The 17,433-nt window shown below is 42.3% G+C and overlaps 1 protein-coding gene across 4 annotated transcripts in view; it reads right to left on the bottom strand.

Moving 5' to 3' along the window:
- CTNND2 (catenin delta 2) overlaps window positions 1-17,433 on the bottom strand; it is a 921,118-nt gene that overhangs the window by 481,872 nt on the left and 421,813 nt on the right. For all 4 annotated transcript variants that reach the window (XM_082258174.1, XM_082258173.1, XM_082258172.1 and 1 more), the window contains exon 10: window positions 6,530-6,662. In XM_082258174.1, coding sequence (XP_082114300.1) covers window positions 6,530-6,662 — 133 coding nt within the window. The remainder of the gene's footprint in view (window positions 1-6,529; window positions 6,663-17,433) is intronic.

The raw sequence follows: 17,433 nt of genomic DNA on the forward strand, positions 1-17,433 counted from the left end.
TGATGCTGATGTAACTAATTGAATTTGCTAGGGATCTGGGATTCCTTGAAGACTGCCTATGCTGCCTATCCTATTCCTGAATCTTGAGTATGCTAGCTTCTAACTACGTTTTTGGTTTAGGGCACTACCAACACCTAAGGTCCAATTTTCTGCACCTGTTTGACAGCAGGGCCGTTCCTAGGCCAGCAAGAGTAACTGTGAGGGGTTACAGTGCTCAGGTACCACCAACACCCAAGGCCCAATTTTTCTGCACCTGTTTAACGAGTGCGTGTAATTTCAATTTTCTTTCTAGATTTTAACAGCAGGACCCATTCCTGCGCCCAGTAGGAGTAACTGTGAGGGGTTACAGTGCTCAGGCACCACCAACACCCAAGCCCGAGTTTTTCTGCAACTGTCTGACAGGTGCATGTAATTTGAATTTTCTTTCTAATTTTTATCAGCAGGACCCATCCCTGGGCCCAGCAAGAGTAATTGTGAGGGGTTACAGTGTTCAGGCACCACCAACACCCAAGGCCCAAACTTTCTGCAACTGTCTGACAGGGGCATGCAATTTCAATTTTTTTTTTCAAATTTTTAACAGCGCCCATTCCTGGGCCCAGCAAGAGTAACTGTGAAGAGTTACAGTGCTCAGCCACCACCAACACCCAAGGCCCAAGTTTTCTGCACCTGTTTGACGTGTGCGTGTAATTTGAATTTTCTTTCTAGATATTAACAGCAGGGCCTATTCGTTCGCCCAGTAGGAGTAACTGTGAGGGTTTACAGTGTTCAGGCACCACCAACACCCAAGGCCCAAATTTTCTGCAACTGTCTGACAGGTGCATGCAATTTCAATTTTTTTTTTCAAATTTTTAACAGCGCCCATTCCTGGGCCCGGCAAGAGTAACTGTGAGGGCTTACAGTGTTCAGGCACCATCAACACCCAAGGTCCAATTTTTCTGCACCTGTTTGACAAATGCGTGTCATTTTAATTTTCTTTCTTGATTTTAATAGCAGGGCCCATTCCTGCCCCCAGTAGGAGTAACTGTGAGGGTTTACAGTGTTCAGGCACCACGAACACCCAAGGCCCAAATTTTCTCCAACTGTCTGACAAGTGCATGTAATTTGAATTTTCTTTCCAATTTTTAACAGCAGGGCCCATTCCTGCGCCCATCAAGAGTAACTGTGAGAGGTTACAGTGGCCCAATTACAAAGCACCTGTTTGACAGGTGCATGCAATTTTAATTTTTTTTTTCAAATTTTTAACAGCAGGGCCCATTCCTGTGGCCAGCAAGAATAACTGTGAGGGGTTACAGTGCTCAGGCACCACCAAGACCCAAAGCCCAATTTTTCTTCACCTGTTTGACAGAGACGTGCAATTTCATTTTTTTTCAAATTTTTAACAGGGCTCGTTCCTGCGCCCAGCAAGAGTAACTGTGAGGGTTTACAGTGTTCAGGCACCATTAGGGATGGGCGAACAGTTTGGGCCGAGCATAAGTTTGGCATTAAAATTACCCATTCAGATATTCGCCTAACACCTTAACTTTCTGGGCCCTTAGCGGGTTGTTCACCTGCCGAGCACACGGTCAATAGTTTGGTAAGGCTTCCCCGCTGAATTAAAGAATTTAAAAAAAAAAGTATATTTAAACAAATTGGGGTAGGAAAGCCTCGGGAACCCTTTGGGTCTGGCATGGATTTTAAGGGGAACCCTGTGACAAAATTAAGAAAAAAAATCCATACCAGGCCCTTTGGGTCTGGTATAGAGTTTAAGAAATAATCTCCATGCCAAAATAAAAAAACGGCGTGGGGTTCCCCTCAATATCCATACCAGGCCCTTTGGATCTGGTATAGATTTTAAGGGGAACTCCATGCAAACTTTGTTTTAAAAATCCATCCATTCCAGACCCTTATCTGAGCATGCAGTCTGGTAGGCCAGGAAAGGGGGGGGCACTCGAACATTATGAGAGAAACCGCTGGACCCAAAAAATAGAGAAAGAAAAGAAACACTTTTGCCTTTTGCGAGGCTTCCTGCCTCCTCTCCACTTTGATAAATCTTATATAGGCAAGGGGCAGGACCAGCCAGCTACGTCACCCGGTAGCACTGCTCTCTTCTGACGTTGTGTAATCCGTCCTCAGGCAGGGCATCGTTTTCACTGTTTAGTGATGTTGCCCCTGCTTTCCAGCCACGGCATGCAGGGGAGGTGGTGGACTGGCTTACTAAACCATCCTGATCCTCCTCATCCTCTATCACCCAAGCAGAGACTAGTGCCAAGTTCCCTGCAGCTTATCCTGCCTCTTTGTCCACAGCATCATGCATGGAGGAGTCAGCTGAGTTATTTTAAACACAGCGTCAGTCAATTGTTTCTTGACAATGCACAGGCATTAATTGATTCTGATGTTGGTTCTGACTTTGAGGTTGAGGAAGGAAGGAACATGAGCCTACAGAGAGGGGAGAACACTGATAAACAACAAATTTGTAGTAATTTTTCCCCAGCTTCGGCAAATGCCAAGTTGGCTCCAGTGATGATGAGGATGGAGGGGATGATGATGAGGTCACTGACGCGACTTGGGTGCCGGATAGAGCAGAGGAGGAAAGCGAGGATAAGGCACAACCTCAATGAGGCAAGACGTCATTCAGAGGCAGCCATCATGGAAGAGTAGAGAGCAGCCACCCTATTCCATCAGATTGTGGAGCTGTTTGTTCCCAGCCCACTTCACACAGCTCAGGTGTCTGAGCCTTTTTTAGCACATATGCAGTCGATCGCACAATTTGCAAACTTTGCCTCAAGCAGATCAAGCGTGGCAAAAGTACCAGTAATTTGGGTACCACATGCTTGACAAGGCATTTAACCTCGCACCACTCACCCATTGGCAAGAGCACCTGAAAGCCACAAAAAAGGGATGAAATTCTGCTCCTCCTCACTCCTTTCAGGTCTACACTAGCTATATCTCATGACCTCTCAGCAGCCTCCACTGACAGGGATGATGGTATAGCAACGGGTGGCACAGGTCCTTGCAGCACGTAAAGTATAGGAGGGAAATTTCTTTGCCCCAGCTGCTGCAGCAAAAAAAAAATACAGTCACTGCTACCCACATGCCCACTGCTGGCTTTACAACTCCTGCCTTTCCGTCTGGTAGATTCTGACCCCTTCCATGATTTTGCAGAATGTGCTGTACCACAATGGCAGGTTCCCAATCACTATTTTTTTTTCACGTAAGGCAATTCCATCTCTGGACCATCACATGGAAGACAATGTTGTGGCATGGTTGGGCAAGGCAGTCAGCTGCAAGGATCCATCTTACTGCTGACTCGTGGTCCAGCAAGCATGGTCAGAGACAGTATATTTTGTTCACAGCACACTGGGTAACTCTGCTTGCAAATAGGAAGGATGCAGGACAGGGCTCAGTGCTGGAGTTGTTTTGCCACCACGTCTACATACAGCTGGTGGTGATGATGCGAGATTTGTCAGCTCCACCCCCTCCTCCTCCATGCCCTCCTCTGCTGAATTGCCCTATGAACCACCAGTACCCCCTAAGCATTCAAAGAGCTATTCAAGGAGTCAGGCTAAAAGATGCCGTGCAGTGCTTTAGCTGATCTGTCTAGGGGACAGGAGACACACCGGAGCAGAGACTCTTTCAGTTCTGCAGGAGCAGGACGAGGGGTGGTTCAAGCCACGCCAGCACATGTCCTCAATTTGGTGGTGCAGCATTTCTTAAAAAGGTACCCAGGGTTGGAAGATCTTCTAAAGCAGGCCAGAAGAGTCTGTAGCCGTTTCAGGCAGTAATACACAGCCAGTGTTCGTTTAACTAAAATTCAGCAGGAATTCCACCTGCCTATAAACTGCCTGATTTGTGACATGCCCACTAAGTGGAACTCAACTTTGGCAATGCTGCAGCAGCTGCACAATGAGTACCTGTGTGATTATGGCACAAGTACAAGTTAAAGCAGTTGTATCCCCCCCAAAAAAAAACCCTGCAGGACAATGGCAAAACGTGCTAGTATGCATTGCATACTAGCACATTATGAAATACTTACCTTAGAACAAAGCCCCGACACGGTCACCCAGACACCACTGAGGCAGCTGACATGTTCCCTCGGTGTCTCTTTCGGGTTCGGCGGCACCAGTGCTGTGAGTGTCCGGAGCCGCGATGACATCACTTGAGTTCACTTTCTGGCAAGGAGCCGGCAAGGAGCTCTGAAGGTCTGGCAAGATACGCCGGACCTTCAGAGTGCATGTGCCACTGGTATCAGTGGCTGCATGCAGGGTGATTTTTTCCTAAACTGTGCAGGTTTAGGAGATATTAATTTTACCTACAGGTAAGCCATATTATAAGCTTACCTGTAGGTAAAAGTTAAAAAGCGGAGTATACTACCGCTTTAAGGGCAGCTTGACTTTTTTCCCCACGCCAAAGGCTGCTGATAAAAGGATGTACGCACTGTATTGTTACAATTTGAGGAGGTGACAACGATTGTGAGATGGTGATAATGCATGCATCAGTGACACAATCCCTGTTGTGTTCCTGCTGGAGCAGACTCCGTGTGGCAATATGGACTCGAAGGGCACGCGAGGGGCACTCGAAGCGGAGCAGCAGGAGGAAGAGGAGGACTTTCTTTGCTCTCATGGCCCGCTTTATGCAGACACCATTCTTGCCATGCCACAGAACACACAATTTGTTTTTCTTTTTCTCTATCTGCATCATATCGTGGGAGTTTATCTAGGGAAACAGAAAAAAACTGAAAACAGACATGGAGAGCTTTCCAGTCGACGATTCACTGGGTTACTGGGTCATGAGAATAGAGCACTGGCCAGAGTTTGCCCAGTATGTAATTGAGCTGCTGGGCTGCCCAGAATCCAGCGTGCTTTCCGAACGGGCATTTAGTGCTGCCAGAGGTTTTGTGACAGATAAAAGTGTGCATCTGTTCACAGACTTCGTTGCCCAGCTGACATTTAACAAAATGAATCATTCCTGGATTAGCGACAGCTATCAAGCCCTTGATGCCGTTGTCACTGATTAAAGGCTCGTTCACACCATACCTGCATGAAAATGTATGGTAAATGTGCACAGATTTAATTTGCAGAGACATCAGTTTCACACCAGTTTACATCAGTTTTCATGCATGTTTCAGTCAGTTTTTATGCATGCTGACATCAGTTTTCATACACGTCTGTTATGTGCCCTGTTCACACCAATGTTTATGTTACATCAGTTTTTATTCCTGTGCAGGAAACTGCATACACGTTGCAGATTCCTGCGCAGAAAAAATCATTGAGGAAAAATCCTACTGAGTTGATCCTAGTTCTAAATTATGTGTTAAAAACATTTATAATGTAATATATCAAAAACAAAAAATATTGGCAAGAATTATTGGCACTGAAACCCTGCACAAAACACAACCATTTCAGGGCAGTCTGTGAGATTAGTGTAGTAGCAAGAAGCTCATGAAATAGTAAAAATGATTGGGTCAAAAGCAGAAGCATTTAAGCAAAGTTCTCTAAAATTTGAGTGACATGGTTGGAATCCTCAAAAACTACCATGCAGTATTGGATGCCTAAATGGTGATTCTAGTCCTGCCACTCCTGGCATGGTGATGCAGTGGGGTGGTGTGGGGTCTGCGTGACTGGAATATATTACGTTTAAGGCAGAGAGCTAAATGGATTCCCGGGGGGTTTCTGTAGGTTCTGTTTTTTTTTCCCTTTATACAATTTGATGTAAGGAATACTGCAAGAAAAGTCTACCTCACAAAGGTCTTCTGCATAGATGTGCCTATGTGTGTATCTATTTTTATGTACAACTATGTACATGAATATACTGTATATGTATTTGCATGTATAGAGTACTGTGCAAAAGTTTTAGAAAGGTGTGCAAAAATGCTGTAAATTAAGAATGCTGTCAGAAATAGAAGAGTTAATAGTTTATTCACACCTGCCTAAAACTGCAGGCTGGTAAACCATGTTGTACTGTACGCACACTGCCTGTAACATATATATTCTATGGTAATTTGTATGCAAAGCTTCTTGTTTATGGATTTTGTCTATACATGTCCTGTGTATTGTTAACCACCAGTAAATGTACTAAAATGTATTAAATGTAGGTATAGCAGTTATCGTGTAGATTGTTCACCTTTTAAATGTAATTTCTTGTCAACCAGTTTTAATTTAAAAAAAAATAAGGGAAGGGTGGAAAGCAACAAAATCAGAATTTCGCAGGCCAAAAATAAAATGGATAAGGAGGTTGCACACAACAAATTATTGAGGATATAGGGTGGGAGCAGGTTATCAGTACTTTACACTTTTTCACCAAAAAAGTAGAAAATTTTGATCCCATATTAATATAGCTCTCCCAACAGGTGAGAATGGATGACTCCCAACTTAAGCTATTTAAAGGTTTGACTATACATTACATTTTTGTTTACACCTATGGCTTTGCTACTCTACTGTATCGACATATGTGGATTTAGGTTTGCTCATATATTTTAGGTATCTTACCATAACAGGAAAATAAATACCATACAATATATCAAGTAACTGTAATAATAAATCACATTACCCACCTCTGCTTTAATTTTATTATCTCCAAAGCACAGGTGCTGCAGATAGGCAGCTGCATTTGACTGAACAGAAGGGAACTGATGCTGCAACATTTGTATTACTTCGGGAAGTTCTGGATCTCGCCAGCCAAACTCCCTAAAAAGAATATAAACACTATTATGTTACTATATCCAACTATGTTTATTTGTTTGCAAAACACTGTCATAAATACTGATTAACCACTGTATGTTGTATAACAGGAAATTAGGATTTTGGTATACCTGTAAAATCCTTTTCTTGAAGTACATCACCCGACACAGAAGAGTTAATGATCACTACTACATGGGTTAGGTCACTGAGGCATAACCCTTCCAAGCGCAACTAAGCCTCAGTTTTGTAACAAGCAATACGGAATAAAAGCGAGAAGGGGGGAATTCTGTGTCTTATTATGTATTTGAAGATAATATTCTATAGGGTAACAAAAAATCCTATAATAAAGCAATGGAACCTTTAATTGGCTCCTAAACCCGTGCAAATTAGTGAATAAAGTGCTTTGAATGAAGCGCTTAACCACTTTAGCCCTGAAGGATTTTGCTGCTTAATGACCAGGCAACTTTTTTTTAACTTGGCACTGCATGACTTTAACTGACAATTGGGCAGTCATGCAATGCTGTACCCAAACAAAATTTATGTCATTTTTTTCCCACAAACAGAGCTTTCTTTTGGTGGTATTTGATCACCTTTGTGCTTTTTATTTTTTGCGATATTAATAAAAAAGTGCAAAAATTTGGCGAAAAATTTACATTTTCTACTTTGACTGTTAAAAAATATCCAATATATTCAATTTTTGTCATATATTTAGGCCAAAATGTATTTAGCTACATGTCTTTGACAAAAAAATTCTCAATGAGCATATTTTTATTGGTTTGCACAAAAGTTATAGCGTCTACATACTATGGTGTAAATACTGGAATTTACGCAGCTTTACTTTCTGACTGACTATCTCAATTCTTGAAGTGCTAAAATGGCAGGGCAGCACAACCCCCCCCCCCAAATTACCACTTTTTGTAAAGTAGACTTCCTAAGGAATGTCGTGAGAGGGATGTTGAGCTCATTGAATATTTTTTTTTTTTTGTCACAGGTGTTTGAAAAATGACTAAAAAAACAAAAAATGTTTTTTTTTACAAAAAGTTGTCAATGAAATGATATATTGCTCATGCATGCCATGGGTATATGTGTAATTACACCCGAAAATATATTCTGCTGCTTCTCCTGAGTACAGGGATACCTTTTGGGAGCCTAGCTGTGTACGGGACCCTGAAAACCAATCACCACCTTCAGGTTTTCTAATGGCGTAAATTGCACATTTTACTTCCTTACTACCTATCACAGTTTCGGAGGCCCTGAAATTTCAAGATAGCACAAAACTCCCCCAAATTACTCCATTTTTGAAAGTAGACACCCCAAGCTATTTGCTGAGTGGCATGTTGAGTCCATGGAATATTTTATATTTTGCCACAAGTTTTGGGAAAATTACCTTTTTTATTTTTTTTAACACAAAGTTGTCACTAAATGATATTTTTCTCATACACGCCATGGGTATATGTAAAATGACACCCCAAAATACATTCTGCTGCTTCTCCTGAGTATGAGGATACCCCATGTGTGAGACTTTTTGGAAGTCTAGCCACGTACAGAACCCCGAAATCCAATCTACCTATCACAGTTTCGGAGGCCATGAAATGCCAATACAGCACAAACCCCCCCACCCCCCCCTCCCAAATGACTCCTTTTCGGAAAGTAGACAACCTAAGCTATTTGCTGAGAGGCATGTTGAGTGTTTTGCAGAGCTCACTTTTTGTCACAAAGTTTTGAAATTTGAAAAAAGAGGGAAAAAATGCATTTTTCTTCATTTTCCAAAATAAATGAGAGCTTCAAAATACTTGCCATGCATCTTAGCAAATACCCTGGGGTGTCTACTTTTCGAAAAGGGGTCATTTGGGGGGGGGGGTGTGCTATCTTGGCATTTCATGGCCTTCAAAACTGTGAAAGGTAGTGAGGGGTGAAATCAACAATTTACACCCTTAGAAAGCCTGAAGGCGGTGATTAGATTTCGGGGTCCTGTACACGGGTAGACTGCCAAAAAGTCTCACACATGGGGTATCCCCATACTCGGGAAAAGCAGCAGAATGTATTTCGGGGTGTCATTTCACATATATCCAAGGCATGTGTAAGCAATATATCATTTAGTGACAAGTTTGTGTAAAAAAACAAACAAAAATAAAATAATAATTTTCCCGAAACTTGTGGCAAAATATAAAATATTCCATGGACTCACCATGCCTCTCAGCAAATAGCACACAGTGTCTACTTTGCAAAATGGGGTCATTTGGGGGGGTTTGTTCTATCTTGAAATTTCAGGGCCTCCGAAACTGTGACAGGTAGTGAGGAAGTAAAATAAGCAATTTATGCCATTAGAAAACCTGAAGGTGGTCATTGGTTTTCGGGGGTCCCGTACACAGCTAGGCTCCCAAAAAGTCTCACACATGTGGTATCTCTGTACTCAGGAGAAGCATCAGAATGTATTTAAGGGTGTCATTTCACATATACCCATGGCATGCGTGAGCAATATATCATTTAGTGACAACTTTGTGTAAAAAAACCCCCCAAAAAAAACAAATTGTAATTTTCCTGAAACTTAGGACAAAATATAAAATACTCCATGGACTCAATATACCCCTCAGCAAATATCTTTGGGTGTCTACCTTCCAAAAAGGGTTAATTTGGGGGTTATTTGAACTGTCCTGGCATTTTATGCTCAATCTTAGCCACACATCACCGACTCTTCTAACCACTTGAAGACCAAGCCTTTTCTGTGACTTTTTGTTTACACGAAAACATTTTTTTTTTACTAGAAAATTACTTTGAACCACCAAACATTATATATATTTTTTACAGCAGAGGCCCTACAGAACAAAATGGTGGGTGTTGCAATGTTTTTTATCACACGGTATTTGCGCACATATTTTCCAAACGCAATGTTTGCGGAAAAAAAACACTTTTTTTTTAATTTAATGCACAAATACACTATATAATTCCTAATTGTTTGGTAAAATTTAAAAGATGATCTTATGTCGAGTACATAGATACCAAACATGACATGCTTTAAAATTGCGCACGCCCGTGCAGTGGCAACAAACTACATACATTTTTAAAAGCCTTTAAAAGTCTTCACAGGTTACCACTTTGGACTTACAGAGGAGGTCTAAAGCTAGAATTACTGCCCTCGACCTGGCGTTCATGGCGATACCTCACACGCATGCTGCAATTGTGGTTTACATATGACACTAGACCTACGCTTGTGAGCGCCTTTGTGCGCAAGCACGGGGGGGGACAGGGGGGGCTTGAATTTTATTTTTATTTTTTTGCTTTTTTTTGTTATTTTGACACCTTTCTTTTCATTTTTTTTAAATAATTGTTATTGTTATCACAGTGAATTTAAATATCCCCTATGATAGCAATCTGTAGTGACATGTACTCCTTTTTTTTAAAAATTGGGGTATTTGAGATTCTAGATCTCTCCTCTTACCTTAAAGCATCTGAACACACCAAGATTGGTGTGATAAGATGCTTTCCCAGTTTCCCAATGGCGCTGTTTATTTCTGGTGAAACAGAAGTCATGAAATGCTCGTAGCTTCCGGTATCTTAGGCCATACAGTTGATTGGAGCCATTCTCGTCTCCAAACAGCTCTATGGTCAGATAATGGAACCACCGGCTACACTCTCGGGTTAACTGGTGGGACAGGAGAGCCCAAGAAAAACCGCGGAAGGTGGCAAGAGGGGGGTCCCCTCCCACTGCTTGTAAAAGCAGTCTAGCGGCTAATTATCCACTAGGATCGCTTTTACATGTAAGCCGACCTCTGGCTGTAAAAAATGATACTAAGATGATGCCTAAATCTGCAGGCATCATCCTGGTATAACCACTCAAAGTCCAGACCAGCAACATACCAAAACATTGCTGGTCCTTGTTTGGCATATATTGTAGGTTTTTTATTTTCATGCAGCCTGTGGGCTGAACGAAAAAAAGAGAACCTAACAGATTCCTTCATCCACGTTGACCGATGTGGATGCAGAAATATCCACCAGAAAAGGTGTAGTACACCCATCATTAGCCGCCCAAAACATCCAAACCCACTTTCTAATGATGGGTATACGTGACCAAACGCCATGTATACCTATATTTTTTTAACTGTGGTGGTAAGATCACCTAGTACAGCGCTGCCATCAGAGATTTCCATATATGTTGAGCGCAAACGCTGTTTGTGTCAGAATATATATAAATCAGTGTGGCAGCTGATGAGTGTACCTGCAAGGCAAACTGAACAGTAAACATAAAACATTACATTGGTATCTGAAAAGTACCAATGAAAAACAGTAAAAGTAGGAAGAGCAGAAGTAGAAGAGCAGAGTAAGAACAGAAAAATAAATCAAACAACAACTATTTTTCGTTTTTTTTATTTTATGCTTTTTTTGTCATTTTTTTTACACTTTTTTTTTCTTCAAAAAACGTTCCAGCTTAGGGTCTCTCAAAATGACGATAGCCATCGGAAATCTTTTGAGACCCTGTGTAAGTGTGCCCTAAGCTGTGCTGTACCCTACGCTAATAATCCACTAGTGTGTGGTAGCCACGGAAACAGTCACCGTGGCAAAGACCAGGTCGGTCATTACAGTCGGGACAATAATTACGGGTGTCACGCCTAAATCCGCACTTGCTGCAGACATGGCATCTTTTTTGGGGGTATCTTTGGGTAGGGGTACTTGGGAGGAATTCCGGAAAATGCCTCTCATGCAGCCGGCTAACTGCATCTGGATGGGGAAGTTGGGCAGGAGCACCTCCTGGATACAGAAAGGCTCTGATTATCTCTTCTTGGAAATGTAGGAAGGATAATGTTCCTGCAGACGCTTTGTATAAGACATAAGCGTTGTAAAAAGCCAATTGGAATAAGTATACAGACACTTTTTTGTACCAGCGTCTGGCCTTACGGGGCAATTAAGTACGGTCCCATCATCTGGTCATTGAAGTCCACCTCTCTCATTTTACTGTTATAGTCGTGTACACAGAGGGGCTTCTCAACAACACCAGTGGCCGTAGTAATTTTGACTGCCGTGTCTGGGTGAATGGAGGGCAGAATGAAAACTTTCTGTTTGTCCCTCCACTTCACTGCAAGCAATTCATCACACCTCAAGCAGGCTCTCTCCCCCTGACTAAGTGGGGCATTTACAAGCCGTTGGGGGAAGCCCCGGCAAATAGAACGCACGGTGCCACCTGCGCCAATTTGTAATTGAAAGAGGTGACTAAAAAGTGGCACGCTTGAATAAAAATTGTCCCCGTATAAGTGGTACCCCTGTCCGAATAAGGGTGACACCAAGTCCCAAACTTGTCGCTGCTCCCTATGTAGTCTGGGCAGTTGGGGGGCTCCACAGTGCTATCTTTTCCCTCGTAAGCACGGAAATTAACTGTATAGCCTCTATACCCACACAGCTTATACAGCTTGGCCCTGTATCTGGCACGCTTGCTAGGGAGATACTGCTTGATAGCAAGGCGGCCAGTAATCTTAATCAGGGCCTTGTCAATGCAGATATCTTGTTGGGGGATAAACAAGGCTGCAAATCGCTGAGTGAAAGTGGTTTACGAGGGGCCAAATTTTGTGGAGACGGTCATGTCCAGGGTCTCCCTGAGGACGACAGAGTTCCATTGTCATTGAAATGCATGAACCAAAATATTTGCTGTGTGGAAACGAAGGACTTCCGGTTTCGGCCGTAACCGGAAGTGACGTCACCCGGGTCATCCCAATGCGTTGCGTCATTAATCACGTGACTTTCTCACCCACGTACCCTTGAGAAAGTCACGTGATTAGTGACACAACGCGTCGGGAGGAACCGGGTGACGTCACTTCCGGTTACGGCCGAAACCGGAAGTCCTTCGTTTTCCACACCGCAACTTGCGGCTGCTTGCTGTCTCGTACTTAAATGTGAGTTTATACTTGTTTATTTTAAATAGATCATTACATACTTCACTATGGAAGCCCACTTTGTCTTTTTGAGCGATTGGTAGTGAGTACGGTGATCACTACCTACATAAGGAGTGGATACCCCCATCTGAAAAGGAGGAAGGAGGAACCCACCACCCCCAACCTTGAGTGGGTACCACTACAAAAACGTGTATATTGGTGTGATGTGAGGTGAGCGGCCATTGGTTTTTTGATTCCTAGCTCACCCTGCGTGACACCATTTGGATTTCACATAACAGACACTTATTTATGAAAAATCACCATCAGTTACTTTAAGTTTTATGCTGCACATGGACATTATTTAGTGTGAAAATTCACCTATGTTCACAGAGTGTGAAACACTTATTGCACAAGATTGTGTTCATTGATATTTTTATATACTATCAATAGCATTTATTCATTGTATGGATTCTGCGCTTATGGTTTATTGATTATTTCACATTTGTGCATTTTTATATACTCACTATTTTATTTGGCACTTGATTTCACTAGTTGGAACACATTTGATTTCATTATCCTTCCACCTAGTGGTGCGACTTCTTTATTTTTCACTTTGCCAGTTCTTCACTGAACTCTATTATTGCCCTATCTATTGCTATTTCGATATATATATATATATATATATATATATATATATATTTCCAGTCCAACTTAGACACTGACCATTCTTCTCTGCTATTTGGATGAAGTTTGCACAGTTTTCATTATATGTCACTTGATGCGTTTTTTACCGACCCACATTGGAAATTGATGAGTTTTTCACATATTTTATTCACTCAGCATAGTTATATAGTTTCATTTTCACCTCACATATTCCTTCTAACTCTTCATGAAACTAGCGCCGATTCCTCTCTCATACCTTGATTATTGTTAGTATTTGTGATAATACAGAATTGGCTGCTTGTTTCCTATAGGACTTTGTCCTATGATCTGCATTGAATTTTATCATTTATTTTCCCATATCTTTTACCTGATTAGCAGCGCATAGGCCTCTATTTCATTTTGATTAGAATTAGCTGTTCCCACTTGAATTCCGGGTTGGGCAGTGAATGGGGGAAGTACGGGCGCTGCAGAATCTGTGGGCTGCCAATTGGGATTTGCAAGCGCATCCGGATGGACACTATGGGCTCTACGGGCCTGTCTTCAAATTTGCGGTGGCTGCAGGCCACTATTCATGCTAGCCACCGCACCAGCTTTAACTGCACTTATGGGACTCGCCACGTCACCAAGTGATACTGCAGTGCTGGTATGTCAAGGTCCAGGGTGTACTAGGCCGCTGGTGCTTGCCAGTTCACCAGAAGTGTGAGCGGCACTAGTACTGGCACTCTGCTGCATACGAGAACAATCCGGTTCTTGCATCTCAGCAACTCCAGAATGGGGTCGGGTATACCTGACCTTAGCAGGGACCCCTCCATCATCGGTGCTATCTGTCAGGGAGCCACTGCTCTCTACAGGTTCATATACTGACCCTGATTCTGCCAGTGAGGCTTCCCCATCGCTCTCATCTGACGTGGTCAGTATACAGTAGGCCTCTTCACTAGTGTACTACCGTTTGGTCATTTTAGCCACTAAATTTACAGGTACAGTAGTGTGACACACAGGTAAAAAAAGCACCTGGTTGTCAAGGACTATTTGGTCGCTACAAAAAAAACTTCTAGTGCTAGCAGAGATCAGGCCTGACTCTGCTAACGCAGCGGTTTTGTGTGTTGTGCTTTTTGGAAGTGACAGTAATCTATTGAATACTGCACTTGCCTGGGTGGGGTGGGGTGGGTGGCGGGAATAAATGCAGGTGCTGGCAGGAATCAGTGCTGATCATGCAAACACCGCGTTTTGGGAACACTAAACTATGGGGACGCTAGTATAGTCCTGATCAGATCAAATATTGATCTGTTCAAACACTATACTAGTAATGGAGGTGTATAGTGTGTGTATGTGTGTGTGTGTATGTGTATATGTGTTATTGTTACTGGCAATCTGTAATTGACTCTAATTGACGCTAAATAACTGTTAAAAAATGTGGTGGGACCCTGACACTAAGTAGCCTAACTAGCGTCACCCGTGACACTAATACAGTGAATACAGTGATCGTTAATCACTGTATATAGTGAACACTGTGACAGGGCAGTGAAGGGGTTAAACCTTTATAATTAGGGTCACAAGTGACACTAATACAGTGATCAGTAGTTTCCTATATACTGTATTTAGTGCACAGTGTGATAGGGAGTGAAGGGGTTAACTGGGGGTTATCAAGGGGTTAAAACTTTATTATGGGATATATGGCGGGTGCCCTAAACCTTTTTGGGCCTAGCGCAAGCATGATTTAGGGTCACAAGTGACACTAAATACAGTGATCAGTAAAAAATCTGTATACCACTGTATATATTCAGTAAGCTCAGTAAGCAGAACAGAGAGAAATCAAGCAGTGTGGAAGGGGGGGGGAGGAGGTGAAGGTTTACTGTGCCTGTGGCAGCAGACTGCCATCAATCCAAGGAAGGAGTGTCCAGTGGGGAGGATCCAAAAGTCATTGTTGGGATCTCTCCACACAATGGACCTTAGCACCGCCCACAGGAAAGTTCCTTATTATAATAGCTACCTGTGGGTTTTTGACAATAGATCCTTTAAAGTCCCAGAGGGACCAAAATTATAATATACTCTCCCACTTTGCAAAGAGAACATTTACATAGCTTAGTGAATCAAATAACGTTGTACTGACTTCAATCACTTAGTGGGGTGCATAAAAAATCCTGTTTGTTTAATTTTCCTCCTACATGATTGCATAGTGAATTATCATATATTATGGTAAGTACAAATGCACTTTGAAAGTAATTGTGCTCTATAACCCTAGTAAATAAACCCTAGGGCAGTAGGGAAAATTCCCTTACAAAGTGCAACTTCCCTTGCAAAGTAAACAGCCTAGTTGCCTTTAGTAAATCAACCCCGATGAGCCAATGACCTGGAAAAAGTATGCATATAAGGATTCTAACTTTTCTCTGACACTTCTGATCTAAATACTTGTTCTAGTTCAGTGATAGCAGTGCAGTAGCAGCTTTGAGCTTGAGTTTACCACTTGTCTACCATGAAATTTATAAACGTACCTGAGTGGACAAGTGGTTAAAGACATTTAAGGGTTTTTTAGGAGTTTACAAATATTATGTCCAGTTAAATTCTCGTTCCCAAAAACTAAAGGTAAACACATTTGAGAGCATCTCTTTCATACATTCATGCCTTAGGTATATTTTCTTTCATGAGATGCCGACTCCATCAGAGCATCCTGCTGGATGAGGGCGAACATTCTCTGTGGAATGACATCATGTGCCTAGACCCTCCGTATGCATTTTGTCATTCAGATGTCGCCATGAGCAAATGTCCCCTGAAAGATTAGGTTGGTTGTTTGTTAGTGCCTAGCTGACACCGCCAAATGTAAGTTGTATGTGTTACTTATTTTAATGAGAGTTTTCATTAAACAATTTTACACTAAAGATACTTTGTTTAACCTAATGCACATGGAATTTCCATGAGTGAAGACTAGCTCTGTCTGGAGTTGTATAGGAACAAGCGCAAATAACTCATTTAAAAATAGTCTGATTTTCTGCTCAGTGTTTTGAACAAATGGGTGAAGGAGTCACAGAGTAGAGTGCAATTTACACAGAGTTGGAGAGTGGATACTACAGAGAGGAGAGAAGGAAAAAAGTATTTGATCCCCTGTTGATTTGGTACGTTTGCCCACTGACAGAGTCGATCAGTCTATAATTTCATTAGTAGGTTTATTTCAACAGTGAGAGATAGAATAACAACAAAAAAATCCAGAAAAACACATTTCAAAAAAGTTATAAATGAGTTTGCATTTTAATGAGTGAAATAAGTATTTGACCCCTTCGCAAAACATGACTTAGTACTTGGTGGCAAAACCCTTGTTGACAATCATAGAGGTCAGACATTTCTTGTAGTTGGCCACCAGGTTTGCATACATCTCAGGAGGGATTTTGTCCCACTCCTCTTTGCAGATCCATTAAGGTTTCGAGGGTAAAGTTTGGTAACTCAATTCTTCAGCAACCTCCACATATTTTCCAGAAGATTAAGGTCTGGAGATTGGCTAGGCTTAGTCTGGCTAGTGCTTTTTCTTGAGCCACTCCTTTGTTGCCTTGGCTGTGTTTTGGGTCACAACCCATTTTCAATGCCCTGGCTGAAGGAAGGAGATTCTCACGAAAGATTTGATGGTACATGGCCCCGTCCATCGTCCCTTTGATGCGGCGAAGTTGTCCTGTCCCCTTAGCAGAAAAACACCCCAAAGCATAATGTTTCCACCTGCATGTTTGACGGTGGGGATCGTGTTCTTAGGGCCTAAAGCAGCATTCCTCCTCCTCCAAACATAGCAAGTTGATTTGATGCCAAAGAGCTCGATTTTGGTTTCATCTGACCACAACACTTTCCCCCAGTTCTCCTCTAAATCATTCAGATGTTCATTAGCAAACTTAAGATGGGCTTGTACATGTGCTTTCTAGAACAAGGGGACCTTGGGGGCGCTGCAGTATTTCTGTCCTTCACAGCATAGTGTGTTAGCAATTGTTTTCTTTGTAACTATGGTCCCAGCTGCTTACAGATCATTGACAAGATTCTCCCATGTAGCTCTGGGCTGATTCCTCACCGTTTTCATGATCATTAAAATTCCACAAGGTGAGATCTTTCATGGAGCCCCAGACCGAGGGAGATTGACAGTTATTTTGTGTTTCTTCCAATTGCTAATAATCGCACCAACTGTTGTCCTCCTCTCACCAAGCTGCTTGGCGATGATCTTGTACCCCATCCCAGTCTTGTGTATGTCTACAATCAATCTTGTCCCTGACATCCTTGGACAG

Source organism: Pelophylax lessonae, assembly GCF_965119305.1.
Source record: "Pelophylax lessonae genome assembly, chromosome: 5".
In the NCBI taxonomy this organism is placed as follows: domain Eukaryota; kingdom Metazoa; phylum Chordata; class Amphibia; order Anura; family Ranidae; genus Pelophylax; species Pelophylax lessonae.